This window comes from Corvus moneduloides, chromosome 27 (genome assembly GCF_009650955.1).
Source record: "Corvus moneduloides isolate bCorMon1 chromosome 27, bCorMon1.pri, whole genome shotgun sequence".
Taxonomy (NCBI): Eukaryota; Metazoa; Chordata; class Aves; order Passeriformes; family Corvidae; genus Corvus; species Corvus moneduloides.
This window is the reverse complement of record NC_045502.1, coordinates 366,834-384,151: the sequence shown is the minus strand read 5'-3', so window position 1 is coordinate 384,151 and position 17,318 is coordinate 366,834. Positions and strand designations below refer to the sequence as shown.

The window sequence follows — 17,318 nt, the reverse complement described above, 5'->3', positions numbered from 1 at the left end:
CCTTCTGTCCTGCCCAGCCTCACACACCTGGTGCTTCGGCCAAGCCACCCCGTGGGGTTCATGGCCCCGGAGCCGTGTGGGACCAGCTCTGCTCTGCCCTCACCACGGAGCCCCAGCGGGACCCAAACACCGCCCAACACCCCCTCAGCACCACAGGAGGAGCACAAGCATTTCGGGGGGAATTCCTGGGTGGATCAGCCTAGCAGGAGGAAAAAGGCAGCAAACTCTCCCTTGGAAAATTCCCAGCCATCCTGGGAACGCGTGATAGGCTCCATGGGCCGGCACCAGGTCCGGGCACTGCCCCCCATTTGGGCTCCCAGGTCCTGTGATAAGGTATCAGTGCTGGTGCTGAGCCCACAAGCCAAACAGGGAGGGCAAACACAGAGCCCTGATTCCAGGGGCTGTTTGCCCTCGGCAAAGGGTGAGAGTTGAGTGCCTGGAAAACCCGCTGTGCTCCTGGGAAGAGCAGGCAGGGCAGAGCAGCGTGGCCAGGGGACCAGGGCAGCGAGTGTGGGATCACGTCCCAGCACCTCAGAGATCCCTCCTCGAGGCTTCCAGCCGACCGCAATTCCGCTGCGTAGGAATCCTCCGGCAAATCGGATTAATGAAAAATAAGAGGAAGAGGAAGGGCTGGGAGACACAGACTCCAGGGAGATGCAGGAGAAGGTGGAGGCACAGACTCAAGCACTTCCCACTGCCACGCCCTGGCAGGCCCTCCCTCCTTCCAGCTAATTCATGGAATCAGGGAATGGTTGGGGCTGGAAGGGACCCTAAGGACCTTTCAGTTCCACTCCCCTGCCCTTTCACTGGACTAGGCCCTATGGCCCATCCAGCCTGGCCTTGAACACTTCAGGGATGGGGCAGACATGGCTTCTTTGGGAAACTTTGCTGGGAATGCAATAAATCCCCAACCACGGGACTTTGGACATGAAAACATCAATTTTTGTCAAGCCTTTGAAGCCTGTGTGCCACATGAGCTGGTTTTCCTGCAGAGGAAGGTTATTGGCAGGAGCTGAGCCCACCAGCCAAGGGAAAGGTGTTGCCAAGAGCCATCCTTCAGATTTCCAGGGATTTGACCCCCAAGTCCTGCAGCATCCTCCTGAAAGCTCCTGGCTGGGGTTATCAGCTGCTGGGGCTTAACAGACGATGCACCACAAGATCCTTGTGTCAACACCAGTGTGGAAGAGGAAACCTGGTGACCCCAGAAAAGCCTGGAAAAACCAGGAATGGAGCAGGGAGGAGGGTGTTGGTTGCACTGAGCAGGGAGAGCCCTTGGGAGAGACACGGGGGGCTCCAAGGAGCTTATTTGGGATCCCTATCACCTCGCTGCCAGCACGGCATGGTGGTGTTCCAGTGGGTGCCAGAGCTGAGCAAAGCAAGGAAAGTTGTTTTTAGAAGAGTTTCTGCTTCCAAAGCAGAATTCCCCCCTCTTATCACACCACACTGGAATGGCAAAGCCACCGAGAGCCGGGAGCCAGGGCTGTGTTTTGGCTTAACCTGCAGATGTGACCTTGTATTTCCATAAGCGCCTCTCATCCTCCTGGATCCCGGGAGCTGCGCATTAAACGGGGTCTAATCCCAGAGCAGAGCCGTGGGTGCTGCAGCGGGGGACAGGGATGGACACGGGTGCTGCAGGAGGAGGGGAGGGAGGACGGAGACACTCCACAGGAGGGTGGTTGGGAGCCCTGAGGAACCAGCACTGGGTAGGAGCATGGCAGGAGCAGAGGAACAACACGACCTTGGACTGGGAGCAGCTGCTGCTGCCTGGGGACAGTGGGAGCGGGGCTTGGTGCCCAGCCCAGGCCAGACTTTGCCCAGGAGCTTTAAAAAGAGGGAAGAAGGAAGGACGTAGCCCTGGGCATTGAGCTCCTCCCAAGCTGTTGCCACACCATCTGTGCCAGGACACCAAGCCCCCAACCCTGAGTGCCACCTTCCAGCCCCCTCTCCAAAACCCAAGAGACATTGATGCCACTCAGAAGCTGGATCCAGCTCGAGCTGGACAGGGAATCCCAGCTTAGTTCCCTGGGATTTGCTCAAAACTCCCACATTTTCCAGCCCCCCTGGGCAGCTGCAGTGCTGTGACTGCCCCAGCATCCCTCTCATGTGACATTTTCCATGCTGCTGTTCCCCTTTTCTCCCTCTCCCGGGTGAAAAATGCCAGCTGGGACACTGGAGAAGCTGGATACAGGGAAGGGTGCCAAGGATCTGTCTTGTAAGGGCATGGGGAGGGATTGCTCCTTCTCCTGACAGCGGGTCAGGGTGCTGGAAGTGCTGACACATGCTCCACCAGCACCCAGCACCTTTGGCTGCACCAGTTCCCATGCCCAGGGGCGGCTCCTGGCTATCCCTGTAATTAAAAATATTCTCCAACATTTAAATAGATTGGAATCTCGATCCTGGGGCAGGCAGCCAGGTCCAGCTTTTGGGTGTAGGTGCAGGTGGAGGGGCTGAGATCAGGGGATGCTTTAAGGATTAGAGGGGCTCATAAGGAAGGTGGAGACAGACTTTTAGCAGGGGTGTAGTGAGAGGACACGGGAATGGTTTTGAACTGAAAAAGGGGAGATTTAAGTTGGATATTATTAGGAAGGAATTCCTGCCTGTGAGGGGGGTGAGGCCCTGGCACAGGGTGCCCAGAGCAGCTGTGGCTGCCCCTGGATCCCTGGAAGTGCCCAAGGCCAGGCTGGATGGGGCTTGGAGCAGCCTGGGACAGTGGAAGGTGTCCCTGCCCATGGCAGGGGTGGCACTGGGTAGAATTTAAGGTCCCCTCCAACCCAAACCATTCCATGATTCCTGTTTCTCCCCAGGGACACGGGAGATGCCACCACCATCCCCAGACTCACTGAGACATTACCAGCAAACACCCAGCAGTGCCCAGTGCTGCAGAGACCTTCTGTCACCAACTCCCTGGCAGGAAGGTGCAGCAAGGGGAGTCAGGCTCTGCTCCCAGGGAACGGGGACAGGACAAGAGGAAACGGCCTCAAGATGTGCCAAGGGAGGTTCAGGTTGGATACTGGGGAAATTCCTTCATGGAAAGGGCTGTCCAGCCCTGGCACAGACTGCCCAGGGCCCTGGTGGAGTCCCCATCCCTGCAGGGATTTAACAGCTGTGTGGATGTGGCCCTTGGGGACATGGGTTAGTGGTGGCCTTGGCAGTGCTGGGGAGTGGCTGGATTTGACCAATGTAGAGGCTTTCCCAGCCCAAACCATTCCATGATTCTCTGATTCTGTGGTTCCATGGTTCTGTCACTTCTGTCCCTGCCTCCAGGGAGTGGACAGCCAGCAGCCATCAGGGATTTGGGCTCTGTCCCTCTTCGTCCACCTCTCTGCTGGTGACAGCAGCCTCTGCCACTGAGGGTTCGCACAGATCCCTGTGTAGGTGCCAGCACCAGAGCAGCCCCAACTCCAAGCAACTCCATCCAGTACAACCAACCATCCCTGGGGCCCTTTCCAGGGCTGCTGCCAGCCCAGGTGTGGAACTGGAGCAGCCTCAGCTGCTCAGAGCTCTGTCCCTCCTTCCCTTCAGCAGCCAGGACTGCTCCAAGCACTTGGTGGGCCCCAGGTACACTGAGGGCAAGGGGTGATTCCCGCAGGGATGGAGACAAGCTCCTTCCCAAAACAGCGGGCTGGGAGAGGGAACAAGGAGCTTTCCCCCATGGATGCCTGAGGGAGCAGCTCTTTGGGCTGAGAGGAGGATGTGCCTGGCCGGAGCGTGCCGAGGGCAGCGCGGCCCTGCCGGCACGGGGAGAGGCAGAAAGGCCACATTGTGAGCACTGGAGAGCCCCTGCTCCTGCCGGGGCCCTGGTGGCTCTCAGACAGCGCTGGCACCGCTGCCGCCTCGCTGCTAACGAAATCTGATGAGCCGGACCCGTGACTGTCTCTGTCCTGCCAGCAAGGGCACGCGAGGGTGGCTTCCCTCCCTCCCTCCCTCCCTCCCTCCCGCCAGCAGGAACTGGGAGCCCCTCCAGTCCCAGCACAGCATGGGGAACGAGGCCTGTCCCCACCCTCAGCCTGAGCAGGATGAAGCCCCAAGGACCAGCAGTGAAGGTGGCCGTGGGTGCCATCCCTGTTTTGGCAGTGCCAGGAGGACGGGTGTCCCCAGCCTTCCCTCTGCTCTCCCAGGAGCATCTCCTGTCCCACAGTACCTGTCCCGTCTGGGGTGGACCTGACGAAGGTGGGCAGCATCTTCACGGAGGCAGTGGGGTTGGTCTCTGCTCCCAGCCCCTTCTCCATCTCCTTCTCGAAACGCTGGGACACCTCCAGGAGGGTCTCATCGGAGAGCCGCATGTGGTACAGGTACTTGTCGATCTGAAAGGTGGAGATAAAGCCCAAAGGTCAGGTGGAGGGCTGGGGACGTGGGCACAGGCCCCACGACAGGCTCAGGACAGCGTCCAGCCCCTCCCACAGCTGCTGGGGGTGACACGAGGAGCAGGAGCAGGTTCTGACCCATCCCAAAGGGCAGGACATGGCAGCACCAGCACAGGGACAGCACTGCTGGAACAGCCCATCCCAGGCATCACCCACCACTGCCCTGCCCCTCTCTCCAAGGAGCTCACCAAATGCCATCCCACATCCCCTTCCCAGGCTGCTGCCAGCTTGGGAATGCCGAACCACAAGTTGCTCCTGATGCTCCACAGCATCTTCCCACTCAGTCACCTACAGACACCCAAACAGGTTGCTACAGAAGCAGGAATTCAAACTCAGGAGTGAGTCAGGAGGTCGGCAGTGGAGGTTTTCCAGGTGCAAAGCCCTTCCCATTCCACGGCATCAACGCATCTTGACCTTGACCCCCGGGGCCTCTTCCTACACCGCGGATGCTCATCAGGAATCCACTGCCCTGTCATTTCTCCACTGCTGAGATCACCTCAAGAACCAAGAGCTACTCAACACCCTCAAGCAAACCACACTGGAGTGACAGAAGTGGGAGCTGGAGTGACACAAGCAGGTGCCATGGCCGGAGAGGGAAGAAATCCACCCCCCATTCCTGGAAATCGTTACACCCTTGAGCTGGGGATATGGAGAAGCCCTTTTATAAATGGCATCAAAGCACCTTGTCTTGCCTGGGAAAGGCATGGAAAAGCTCCTCCCCGAGCCATGCATCAGCACCGCGCGTGTCCGTGCAGCCTGGCCGGAGCAGGCAGCAGGAGAGGCGGACACTGCCCGCTCCAAAATGATGCCCTGTTTCAATTAGCTTCACTTAAAATTAATTAAAGGGCAGCTGCAAGCCCTGAGAAGTCAAGAGGAAAACTCCACCCCGCGCGCTCACCTGTCTGCAGGCACGTAACACCGGGTCACCGGAACCCGGGCTCGGATTGTGCTTTATGGGGCTACGCTGGAGGAAATGGGCATTTTGTGGGTGCCTAATTGCAGCCGCCCCAGCGTGACCTCGCTCACGGATGTGCCATCCGACCCTGGGCTGGACACAACAGCCCTGCTGCGGTTTTGGCTGCCTGTGTCTCAGGCTCAGGATGCTCCAGCGCATCCTTTTTTCCCCACCCTGAGTTCTGCTGGAAATTCGGGAGCTGAGATCCCTTTGGCGAGGTCAGAGGATGGAGGAAAGCCCGGCCCAGCACATTCCAGGAGTGATGCTGCATCCCCTGGGGAGCTGCATCCTCTGGTGTGATGGGTAAAACCTCCTCCCCCCTTCTCCTGGTGCTTTCAGCTTCTGCCCAAAATCAGGAGCTGGAAGACCAGGTAGACACGAGGGAAAGGCCAAGGAGACGGAAACCTGGAGATTTCCTGGTACCAGTTGTTTACCAGCCTCTCCTTATCCAGCCCAGCAGCAGGAAGTCAAACACTCTCCTCCCTCCCCTCCTGTTTGCCTTCACCCGCTGAAAATTCCCTCCTGTGTGCTGACTCTGGTTACTGGCACCAGTAACCAGTTAACTGGTTAAGAGGTGCCTCTGGGGCTGGAGCTCACCTCCGTGCCAGCCCCAGGGTAGGAAACCTCTCCTTGAGCTGTGCCAAGGGTTATCAGTCAACACCATTGACCCAGGACAGAGGGTCCTCACCCCAGAGAAGCCGGGTGCTTTGGGAGCTCAGCTGCTCCTCAGCAGTGAAGACCCCTCACCCAAAAATCCCAGCAAAAGGAAACCATCCCGAGGCTTCACCTCCTTCCCCAGGACAGGCACCGCTTGGCACGTCCCCCATGTCCTCCAGCTCCAGCGTACCAAGAATAACCCTCAGCCCGAGGAACATAGTGACCTCCCTCTAATCTCCAAAGCCCTTTAAAACCTGGATCATCTTCTCCCAACGTAGTTATCACCCCACTTGGCAGCTAAGGCAGGTCAGGGCATGCAGCAGGACATTCCTTCCCCATTGAAACCACCCTGGCTGTGCCTTGTCCCCCCAAGGAAGAGCCACGGCCACTGTCATTCCCAAAGCTTCCCAGCCCTGTGGCCCAGCTCGTTATTCCGAGCACCCCTCAAATTGTTGCAAAGATGGGATAAAACAGGGGGAATTCAGCCTGCAGCACTGGGGTCTGAACATCTTTCAAGACAAAACACCTTCTCAGCTGCTTAATGTTTTTGAAGATCATGGAATAGTTCAGGTCAGATTGCCAATTCCAAACAAATAAAGTCACTAGGTTAGTATCCTGAAGGGGGCAATTGAATTCCTGGAAAGTTTCCAGCCTAAATAATAGTGTTTCCTGGAGGAAATCTAAACAATCTGAAGGGAGAAGGAAGGGATGGAAGCTGGGAAGCGCTGGGCATACCCCAGCCCAGGACATCGTGTTAAAGCTCCGGATCACGGAGTAGCTGTGGGTGTAATGAGCTCAATGCCACGTTTTTGAACCAAACCCCAGCAAATCCCCATCTCCTGGCTCAAGGCTGTCTCCAAGGCTCAGCTCATTTCCACGCCGGATGCTGGAGAGGTGCCCAGGGTCGCCTGTCCCGGCTGCACGGCCATCGCTGGGAAAGGTCCGCCCGCCCCGCAACTGAGGAAACCTCAACTTGCCCAATTTTTGCTGCTGTGTGACCTGAGCTGAGCAAAGCCGAGCTGAGCTTAAAGCAACCCAAAAAACAGCTTTTGATTTCCAAACTCATGGCTCTGGTGCCAGCACTGCAGCTGGACACTGTTCTACTCCTCAAGACTCCTCTGAAAGAGCCCGGACGCCAAGGGATCAGTGCTGTAGAAATATTAATTAGACTTCAAATAACTGAATTCCAAGTCAATGACATTATCCATAGAAAAGAGTTGAGGCTGTTCAGCCTAGACAAGAGAAGGCTCCAGGGAGAGCTCAGAGCCCCTTGCAGGGCCTAAAGGGGCTCTAGGAGAGCTGCAGAGGGACTGGGGACAAGGCATGGAGGGACAGGACACAGGGAATGGCTTCCACTGCCAGAGGGCAGGGCTGGATGGGATATTGGGAAGGAATTCCTCCCTGTGAGGGTGGGCAGGCCCTGGCACAGGGTGCCCAGAGCAGCTGGGGCTGCCCCTGGATCCCTGGCAGTGCCCAAGGCCAGGTTGGACGGGGCTTGGAGCAGCCTGGGACAGCGGGAGGTGTCCCTGCCCATGGCAGGGGTGGCACTGGATGGGCTTTAAGGTCCCTTCCAACCCAAACCATTCCAGGATTCTAAGAGTTCCTTGGCTCATACGCTGCCCCTGCAGGGACCCTGGGGACCCTCTCCCCATCTCCCCATCACTCAGGGACACGGGCCAGGGCTGCTGTGGCCGCTGGAAGCTGCAGCGCGACGGCGCTTCTGGCACTGCGCCAGCGCTTCCTGCCCAGCGGGAAGGGGAAGGGCCCGGGGAGCTTTGTTCCTGTGCAATAAGGTCCCAGATACATCTTTCCCATTAATGACCCCAGGTTCCGAGAAAGGGAAGTTGTTTGCCTTTTGTTTTCGTTTTACTCTGAATCCTTTTCCAGAGCCACGTGGCTGCCAGGACCTGGCTCGGGAGCACGTGTTTGCAATCCCCCAGCATCCTCCCGCTGTACTTCTCAGCTGGATGTGACTAATTCCAGCAGCTTTTTGAGCAAAAGCAGAACACTGGCAGAGGGTGGCTGCTTTCTGGGCTAGATTCTTTACCTTTTTGGCAAAAAAGCCAAACATTTGCTGTGTGTGAGATGACAGAGGAATGTTCCCATCTGGGGAAGGCTGGAACACCCCAAACCCACAGCACGCACTGTCACCCCTGGCTCCAGCGACATTTTTGCTGGGAATTACATTGTCTTTAAATTACTTCCCTCCCTACCCCAGTTTTTAACTTCAAGCACACTGTCCCTGAAGTTTTAGGGAATGCTGACTCTCTCCCCGCTTCTCTGGGAGGGGGATGCTGTGCAAGCACCAGCTGTGCTCCCACCCCACCCGAATCTGTGGTGGGACGTGACGAATTCGGGGAAAGCGAGGCAGAGGGAGCAGCAGAGGCTGCAGGATGAAGGCCTCCGGCACTGGGAAGGTTTTATTCCCTGTTCCATGTCCTCGGTCCCTGCGCTCCCCATGCCTGTCCCTGTTTCCCACCCCAGGTGACTCAGCGCAGGGAACCGGCTCGTCCCCTTCCCCGACCTCCCGTGGGTGACACAGGGGTGATGCTGGGCTGCACCCACCCTCCCCAGCCCTGGCCCTGGTGGCACCCACGTCCTTCAGCTCCTCCACGCCGAATCCAAGCCCACGTGCCCTCCCCGCCATGGCCAAGCCTCGGATGACACACGCCCGGAGTCATCCCGAACCCGGGTGAGTCAGATGTTTCCTGCTCTGCCGGTTCCTCCCCATCCTCACCCCCAGGACAGCAGCTGGATCCACGCTGGAGGTGGAGCTGGGCACCCACGGTGAGGAAGTGACACCACGGAGCACCCACCGACCCATCCTCAGGTGACCCTGCTGCCCCCCAGCCCCACAAAAACCCAGCTCAACCAGGGAAGTGCTCTGCCTCCCAGTTCTGGAACTGGAGACATCCAACTGCTCCTGTCTCCCACCGGCCCTCGAGGCACCACCCTGCCACTCGTCCTCCTTCTCCCCCATGTTGAACCCAGAAGGTCTTCGGGGCAGAGATGCCACTTGGATGTTGGATGGCAAAGCCTCACTGGCCCCAAGAATCCCCCCCGGATGGTGGGAGCATCCCACTGCGGAGGGGAAACTGAGGCTGGGTAGCTCTGATGAGGTGGAGAGGTGCGAGGGGACACGGGACAGTTTCCCGAAGGTGGGAAAAGCTGTCCCGACATTGACCTTGGCTTCTGCCGTTGACCTCGGCAGCCTCAAGGGAAGCTGTTAAGTTGGTTTTCCAGGAATTTGCCACAGGTGCCCCTCCCATATCCAGAGAGCCAGCCAGGGAGGAATCAGCCAGGTAAAACTAATCCCTTGGCAAAGGAAAAATAAAAAAAAATCCCAAACCCGAGGACAACCTGCCCCTGCTTGGGAACGGCCACAAATGCAGGAAAACCAATTCCATCCCCAGATTTTCCCTTTTGAAGGGGGATGGGGAAGAAGAGACGCTCAGCTCCCACTCCCATGGCATGACGAGGCTGAGGGAGCAGGAAGCCCAGTGTGAGCCGGCACATCCCAAGGGAACGCAGGTCAGCGGCGGCAGACTTTCAAGCTGGGATCTCAAAGGACGCTGCTGAGGTTAATTAAAGTTTGCACAATCCCTTGGGGGTTAGATAAGTCTGGACAACCCACTTTCCAAGCAGGAAAAGGGCAGGAGCTGGGGATGAAGGTAATGTGCCCCCAGATGAGTGGCAGAGCAGGTAAAGCTGCTCCATGGCAAGAATGGGAAGAAAAATCCCATTTTTGAGGCTATTTTCAAGGCCTTGAGGTGGACACAAACCACAGCTATTGGAAAAGGCACTTTTTAACCCCAGCTGAGCTCCTTTTCTCCCTGATCCAAAGGGAAAACAAAAAAACCAACCCCAACCCAACTACCAGGCTACCACCTGCAATCTTTTTCCCCCAGATTTTGTCTCAAGTAGGGGGTTTGATAGAAAGACCCAACCAAATAAATCGCAGCTTTCCAAGAATTTCACCGCCTCCATCTCCCCATGCTTTTCCCTTTGCATGGAGAGATTTATAAACCAGGAATAATTTTGACACCCAGGGTGGAAGCAGCCAGGTCGGACAGCTGGCTTTTCCCCCCTCTCCCCTTCCCTGAGCCGACCTGAGCTCCGTGCTCTCTCCCAGCTTTGCCTCACTGGGAGGATTCACAGGAATGTGTTTAAAAATATCCCAGAGAAATCCAGTTGTGGAGGCGGCCGGGAGGGCAGTGCCATCTCCCACAGCATCCCGAGCTCCGGCCGGCAGCTCCTGGATATTTTTTTTTCTCCCTCACATCTCAACAACTTTTTTAATTTGGGTTTTGGAGCCGGGAGGGAAACGAAGCCGGTTCCTGAGGCTTCGCACACCCTTCTCCCAGTGGGTAAGGAAGGCGAATTCCTTCATCCAAGCTTTCCCTCTCCATTATTCCCGGCTCCCGATAAGGAAGGCGTGAGCAGCCCGGAGCCCGGAGCCGGGCTGTGCCGCTGGCCTATTTCTGCTCGGGTTACACAACCCCTTCCCGTGGATTTGGCTGTTGCACAACCCCGGGGCCACTGGCGAGCGGAGGGAGAAGCCGAGCCCGTATTTCCTTACGGATCGCTTTGCGTTGGGAAGTTTTCCCTGCACTTTGTTGGGTTGGGGTTGGTTTTTTGTTGTTGTCGCTTTTTTTTTTTTCATGTTCTCCCTCGATTTCCTTCCTATTTAACACCGGCGAAGGGCCAACGTGGCAGGTTTCACTTCCCCGGTGTCATCTCCAGGGTTAGCCCAGGTCTCTCCAAGCATTTCCCTCATTTTTTATGGCGATATTTGCAAATCCCGACCACCTCACGCTCAGATCAGCAAATCCGGACCAGTTCCCAGTGTCAGGGATCACAGATGAGATCCTCTGCCCCGTTCCCACATGCCAGCAGAGCACTGCAGGAAGAGCCTGAGCCTCCGCACTCTCTCCCATCCAGCATTTTTTCTCCAGGAATAGTTTATTAAGCCCAGCCTAAGCGCTGTCCCGGCCAGACAAAGGCCGGCTGCTCCCCCAGCCATGGGAGAGCAGAACACTCGAGCTTTCCCGGTGCCTGAACTCAGGAACGAGGGGTGACCAACACTCCACGCATCCCAACGGGACGCTGCTGCTTGGGGCTGCAGTCTGGGAACAGGCTCGGGGAGCTCAGGACTCCGAAATTAGGGATTCAGACCCCCAAAATGAAGGGAACGGAAGACAGGAAGGTGTTTTCCATCGCTGTCAGTGCAGGGATGGGGGGAACACGCGCGGTTTGGGGTGGGGGGGGCACAGCGTGGGGAACAGGACCCGAGCTGCAAGCGGCACCTCCTGGCCCGCGCCCCGGGCTGACCCCGCTCCCCGCGGGGGCTTCGGCTCCGTGCTCTGGGAGGGGGGGGGAGCGGAGGAAGCGGCTCCCGGGGATGCTCCGCGCCCGCGGATGCTCCGCGCCGGCGGGAAGCGGCGACACGTGCTGCGCGGGGCGGCCGCGGGGTCCCGGCTCCGGCGGGGGAGAGGCACGGAGATTCCCCCCCTTCCTCCTCCTCCTCCTTCTCCTCCTCCTCCTCCCCCTCCGCCCGCCCGGCCACGCGGGGTCCCGCAGCCGCGGCACGTACCGCACGCGGCCCCGGCCTCCGCCCGCCGGCCCGGCCCGCTGCGCCCCGGTTCCCCTCCGCCCCCGGCTTATTCCACCTCCTGCTCCCTTTTAGAAAGTTTTTTTTTTCTTTTTTTCCCCTTTTTCTTCTTTTTTCCCATTTGCTTTTTTTCCCCACTTTCTCCCCTCCTTTTTGCTCTTTTTACTGCTTTCCTCTCCTTGTTGCCTTTTCTGCTTTTTTCTTTTTTCCTCCTTCCTTTTACATCCTCTTTTTTCAACTTTTTTTCCCCTCTCTTTTTTTCCTTCATTCTTCTTCCTTTCCCTCCCTTATTTCCCTTTTCCCTTTCCATCCCTTTTCTTTTTCTCTTTTCCCTCCTCACTCTCCCCTTCTCCTTTTCCTTCCGTTTTGCTTTTTTTTGTTTTTACTTTTAACCATCCTTTTTTTTCCCCTCCCTTTTTTCTCTTTTTCTTCTCCCCTTTTCCCTCCTTCCTCCCTATCTTTTTTCCCCCCCTTCGCCTTTTTCTTTCCCTTTTCCTCCTCACTTTTCCCTTTCCACCTTTCCCCCTCCCTCTCCATTTTCTTCCCTCCCCCTCCCCACTTTCACCCCCGCGGCCCCTCTGCCCCGCGCCCCCCTCACCTTCTGCGCCTGGTCATGGTTGAGCTCGGTGAAGAAGTAAGCGAGGAGGTGCGATGCGATCATGGCGGGTGCGGAGCGGAGCGCTCGGGTCGGTGCGGAGCGGAGCGCTCGGGTCGGTGCGGAGCGGAGCGGAGCGGCCCCGGCAGCGCCGCGCGCTCCCCGCGCCAATCGGGCTCATTGAGGAGGTTCCCCCGGCCGCGGTGACGTGGCCGCGCCGCCGCTCCCCATTGGCTGAGCCGCGAGGGTGTGTGCGCGGCGCGCGCGGGAGGGGCGGGGCCGCCCGCGGGGGGGAATGGGGGGGCAGTGGGGGGGGTAATGGGGGGCAATGGGGGGGCAATGGGGGGGCAGTGGGGGGACACCGGGGGGGCAATGGGGGGGCAGTGGGGAGGCACCGAGGGGGTACTGGGGGGGCACCGGGGGGGCACCGGGGAGGAATTGGGGGACACTGGGTGCACTGGAGGGGCAGTGGGGGGGGCACCGGGGGGGCATTGGGGGAGCAGTGGGGGGGGCATTGGTGGGGCACTGGAGGGGCAGTGGAGGACACACTGGAGTTGCACTGGGCGGACACTGGGGGTGCACTGGAGGGGCAGTGGGGGTGCACTGGAGGGGCAGTGGGGGGGACACTGGGGTTGATTTGGGAGGACACTGGGAGTGCACTGGGGGGACACTGGGGGTGCACTGGAGGGGCAGTGGGGGGGACACTGGGGTTGATTTGGGAGGACACTGGGGGTGCACTGGGGGGACACTGGGGGTGCACTGGAGGGGCAGTGGGGTGGACACTGGGGTTGATTTGGGAGGGAAACTGGGGGCGCACTGAGGGCAGTGGGGAGGGCAGTGGGAGGGCACTTGAGGGGTTATTGCGGGCGTTGGGGGTGCACTGGAGAGGTGAATTGGGGTGGGTACTGAGGGGGCTGGGAATGCACTGGGAATGCACTGGGAAGGGCTGAAAGTGCACTGGGAGGGCACTTGGCGTGCCTTGGGGGGCTGGGGGTGCAGTGGAGGGGTGAATTGGGGGGCACTGGGGGAGCCCTGGGGGTGCATTGGGGCGGGCACGGGGGCCCGGGGGTGCTCTGGGAGGGTGTATTGGGGGTGCACTGGAAGGATTGGGGGGGTACTGGGAGGGCTGGGGGTTGCACTGGGGGGGGCACTGAGGGTGCAGTTGGGGGGTGCACTGGGAACAGTGGGGGGCTGGGTTATACCAGGGGTTCTGGGCATGCAGTGGGGGTTACTGGGAGGGTCTATCGGGGGTGCCCCGGGGGGCCGTGAGTGCACCGAGCAGGGGTGAATTGCGGGGTGCTGGGCGGGTGTATTGGGGGTGCACTGAGGAGGGCTGGGGGTGCAGAGAGGGTGCACTGGAGTGGTGAACTGGGGATGCACTGAAGGGGCTGGGGGTGCATGGGGGGTTGCACTGGGGTATATTGGGGTTGCACCGGGGGTGCTTTTGGGGGGTTGGGGTTGGACCGGAGGGTGAATTAGGCTGTATTGGGCCTGTATGGGGGTCATGCATTGGGGAGGTGCACGGCGGGTGCACTGGGGGGCTGCGGGTGCCCTGGGGGTGCCATTGGAGGTGCATGGGGGGGATACTGGAGGTTGGGGGTGCACTGGGGGGCGGGGGTCCATTGGAGGTCCATTGGGGTGCAGTGAGGGTGACCAGTGGGGGTCTACTGGGGGGTTGTATTTGGGGTGCTCTGGGGGTGCATCACGCGTGTGCCGCAGCCCGTGTCCGTGCCCGCAGCCCGTGTCCGTGCCCGCAGCCCGTGCCCGTGCCCGCAGCCGCCGCTCCCGCCCCGGTGTGCCCGGTGCTGTCACATGCGTGTGAACGTGCGCGGCCCTGTGCACCCGTCAGGTCGCATCCATCACCCCGCGGCCCGTGGCGCTCGCTCCGACGCCCGCGTGTCCCGCTCCCCGTGCGCAGCCACGGACGGCGGGGGGTGCCCGCTGCGCCCCGAAAACCTTGGGAAGCATCGTTTGGAAGCATCACCGGGGCTGGGATCTGCCTCCCACCACCCCGCCTTCCGCCTCGCCTCCATTCCAGCTCCATCCCGGCTCCATCCCCGAGTCCGAGGGCCACAGCCGGGCGTTGGTGGCCCAGAGCCCTACGAGGGCCGCGGCACGTCCTGGCCCTCCGGAGCGGCTCCCGCTCCCCGCTCCCAGCAGAGCCGGTCCCAGCAGCCCTGGGGCAGGAGTTACCCAACCCGTCTGCCCGCTCCCGCCGCTTTCCCAACCAGTTCGGAGCGGCTCCGGCTCTTCTTGCCTTCAGCCTCTCAAGAGTCCTTTCTACGCGGCCATTTACATCATTTTGGTGTTTTTGCTCAAGGAATTGTAACTCCGTTTCAAAGGAAAGAGGGGGAGAAGCAACCAAAGCCAGAACCGAGCCAATCCTGCTACCAGACACCTTTTCCTGGAGGATCCAGTCCCGCTGGACCCACCATGAATCTGTCAGGCATTCCAGTTAAATCCCCAGATCATGACCTGATGCATTTTAGGATTTGGACTCAATGATCCTTGTGGATCTCTTCCAACTCAGGATATTCCATTAATCTCTGTCACTGCCCCTGCATTTCAATTCACCCTCTGATCCAGCTTTTTTTTTTTTTTACCCTAAAAAGCCAAATTCTCCATGGTTAAGTTGAAATTAAAGCAGCGTTTGAGCCTAAAAATAGCTGGACACATCTGTCTGCCTTCCCCATCTGCCGCCGGCCTGGCTGGATGAAGGAAGCGACTGTCTGCGCAAAATGAGGGACCTGTCTCATCCTTCTGTCCCAAAAAATCAGTTTATTCAGGGAAAATATTCCCCAAGACTCCACTGATTTGCCAGATAACACCCTAGTCGGGAAAAGACAGGAGGAGCTGGGCTCTGCTCAACCAGTTCCTCTAAATAAAGTAATTTTTTTAATTTGAGGTTTTTCAGTTGATTTTGGAATTCCTTTCATGGAATAAAGCTCCCAATGGAAATCTTTTCAAGGCATCCCAGCTGCTTCCAAACACTACATGGGCTTGTAATAATCTATCGGCATTTAATGCCGCGTTCCTTAGGAAAAGGAAGCGGCTGATTGCAGGGACTGGAGCTACAACCAGCTCTAATTTCTCTAATGTGATTCCTTAAGGATGGGTGATGCAGTAATAACAACGTCGGAGCGTGAGGAAGAGCCATGCCCAGCGGCCGGAGCAGGGACGGAGCATCCTGGAACCCTGGGACCAGCCTGACCCACAGCACAGAGCAAAGCCCCCCTGGAGCACTGCTGCTCCTGGGGACCCCCAGGAGACCGTTTGGAACCCACTGAGGGCCATGTCCCATTTTTATGCCAGGGAAACTGAGGCACGGGTGGGGATAGAGGAATTGGGAACCAGACCATCCAAGCACGGAGCAGCTGGGATGATCCCGGAGCTGGAGCTGCTCCAGGAGAGGCATGAACTCATCTGGGATCACCTGCCCCGTGATTCATCACTCCAGCGCTGCTCCACATAGTTTCCAACGAGGTTTCATTGGACAAGGACACGGACACACACGAACCCATCGGCACCAGGATGACACCGGTGACCAGTTATTGACTTTGCCCTGTCACCCAAAGCACCGGAAACCTTGGACTTGGCTGGACCCAGCCCTCGCACGGGGCCGGGAATAGAAAACCGGTCGGAGAACTTTTCTTTCTTCAGCAGCCGCAGGATGAGCGCGTGACCTTGGGCTGAGCTGGGTGAAACAGCCTTTCCCTGGCTCTGCGGTGAGGGAGGGGGCTCGCCCATCCCAAACTGCTCCATGAAGGGCGAGGGAGGGGAGGACTGTGCCCTGCCCGTGCTGGGGGTGGTGGGAATCCATCCATCCATCTGTCCGTCCATCCCACTGCTGCTCCTCTGCAGATCTCATAATGCCGGAGCCATTTCCAGCCCATCCCAAACCCCAGCTGCACCCCAACATCACCTCCCACAGCCACCCCTCCCCAAAACAGGCAGAGGGATTCCCCGGGGGTCGGGCTGGGTGTCCCTGGGCTGGGCTGCCCCAGCTCCCACAGCCTGGCTTCCCACCCCGCTCGCCGGGCTAATCTCCACAGAACGGACGGAAAAGGGGAGATTAAATTAGATTAGCTGGAGCCGCCTAATTTTAGCGTCCTCACGTGTCACTGACACACTGCTCCAGCTCTTCCCTCGCTCCCCCAACCCTGCGTGACCCTCAAAGCCACCAAGGCCACCAGTCAGGACAGGAGGGATCCAAAGGGGGTTTGGCTGGCTAGTGGCACCCAGACACGGGTGTGAGTGGGTGGGCATGGGGGTCACTAGACCTGTGCCAGGAGGGGACTGGGGGTGATGGCCACCTTCTACTGGAGATGGCCATCCTTGACTGGTGACAGCCATCCTGGAGTGGTGCTGGCCACCCTCCATTAGTGATGGTCACTTTCTATCGGTGACAGCCATCCGCCTCCAGTGATGGTCACTGTTCCTTGCTTGTGGCCACCGTCCCTTTGTGGTGGCCACTCTCCACTGGTGATGGTGACCCTCAACCTAGGGATCATCTCCATCCCCAAGCAGCCCCCTCTGCCCAGGGGGAATCTGTAGTGGGACACTCCACACCGGTACATCCCGTTTTCCCCCTCCACTCCCAGCTCCTGCCCTGCATGTCCTATTGCCACCTCCCGAATCACCGCACCATGAAGATGACATTGGCCTGCCCAGACCTCCCTCAGGGCAGTGCCAGCTCATCCAGCTGTAGAGGAGCCTGCCAGATCCATCAAACATCTCCTGATCCATTGGTTGCTCCACGGGATCAGCCCCGTGACACCACAGGGAGAGGAGATATCTGGCCCCTTCCATTCCCAGGAGCTACACTGTCCCCAACATCCCAGGAAGGTCCCCAACATCCCAGGAAGGTCCCAAAAGTCCCAGTCCAGTACCCAAAGCCTGGATGCTGGAGCTGGCAGGAACTGTGGCAGGAAGGAAGGTGTCCCCAAAAGCCAGCATGGCCAAATGCAGGGAGAGCTGAGGACCGTCCTACATCCCAGAGAGGCTGTGCCAGGTGCCACAAAACCTGGCACAGGTCCGAGGTCAAAAGTCCTGGTCAGGACACAGGACCCTGAGTCACTCTGCCCTGGGATGAGCAACTCCCGCGTGTGGCACTTTCCCAATCACAGCGGAAAGGGG

At 58.8% G+C, this 17,318-nt stretch overlaps 1 protein-coding gene across 2 annotated transcripts in view; it reads right to left on the bottom strand.

Annotated features, from left to right (window-relative positions):
* LOC116435514 (hexokinase-2) overlaps positions 1 to 17,318 on the bottom strand; it is a 35,558-nt gene that overhangs the window by 16,685 nt on the left and 1,555 nt on the right. Inside the window, exons 1-2 of one of the 2 annotated variants that reach the window (XM_032091896.1) lie at positions 12,186 to 12,346; positions 4,142 to 4,304 (exon numbers count right to left, since the gene is read on the bottom strand). In XM_032091896.1, the coding sequence (XP_031947787.1) occupies positions 4,142 to 4,304; positions 12,186 to 12,248 (226 nt within the window). In that variant the 5' untranslated portion in view covers positions 12,249 to 12,346. Of the gene's footprint in view, positions 1 to 4,141; positions 4,305 to 12,185; positions 12,347 to 17,318 lie in introns of those variants that run through there. The other variant, XM_032091895.1, reaches the window with a different exon arrangement.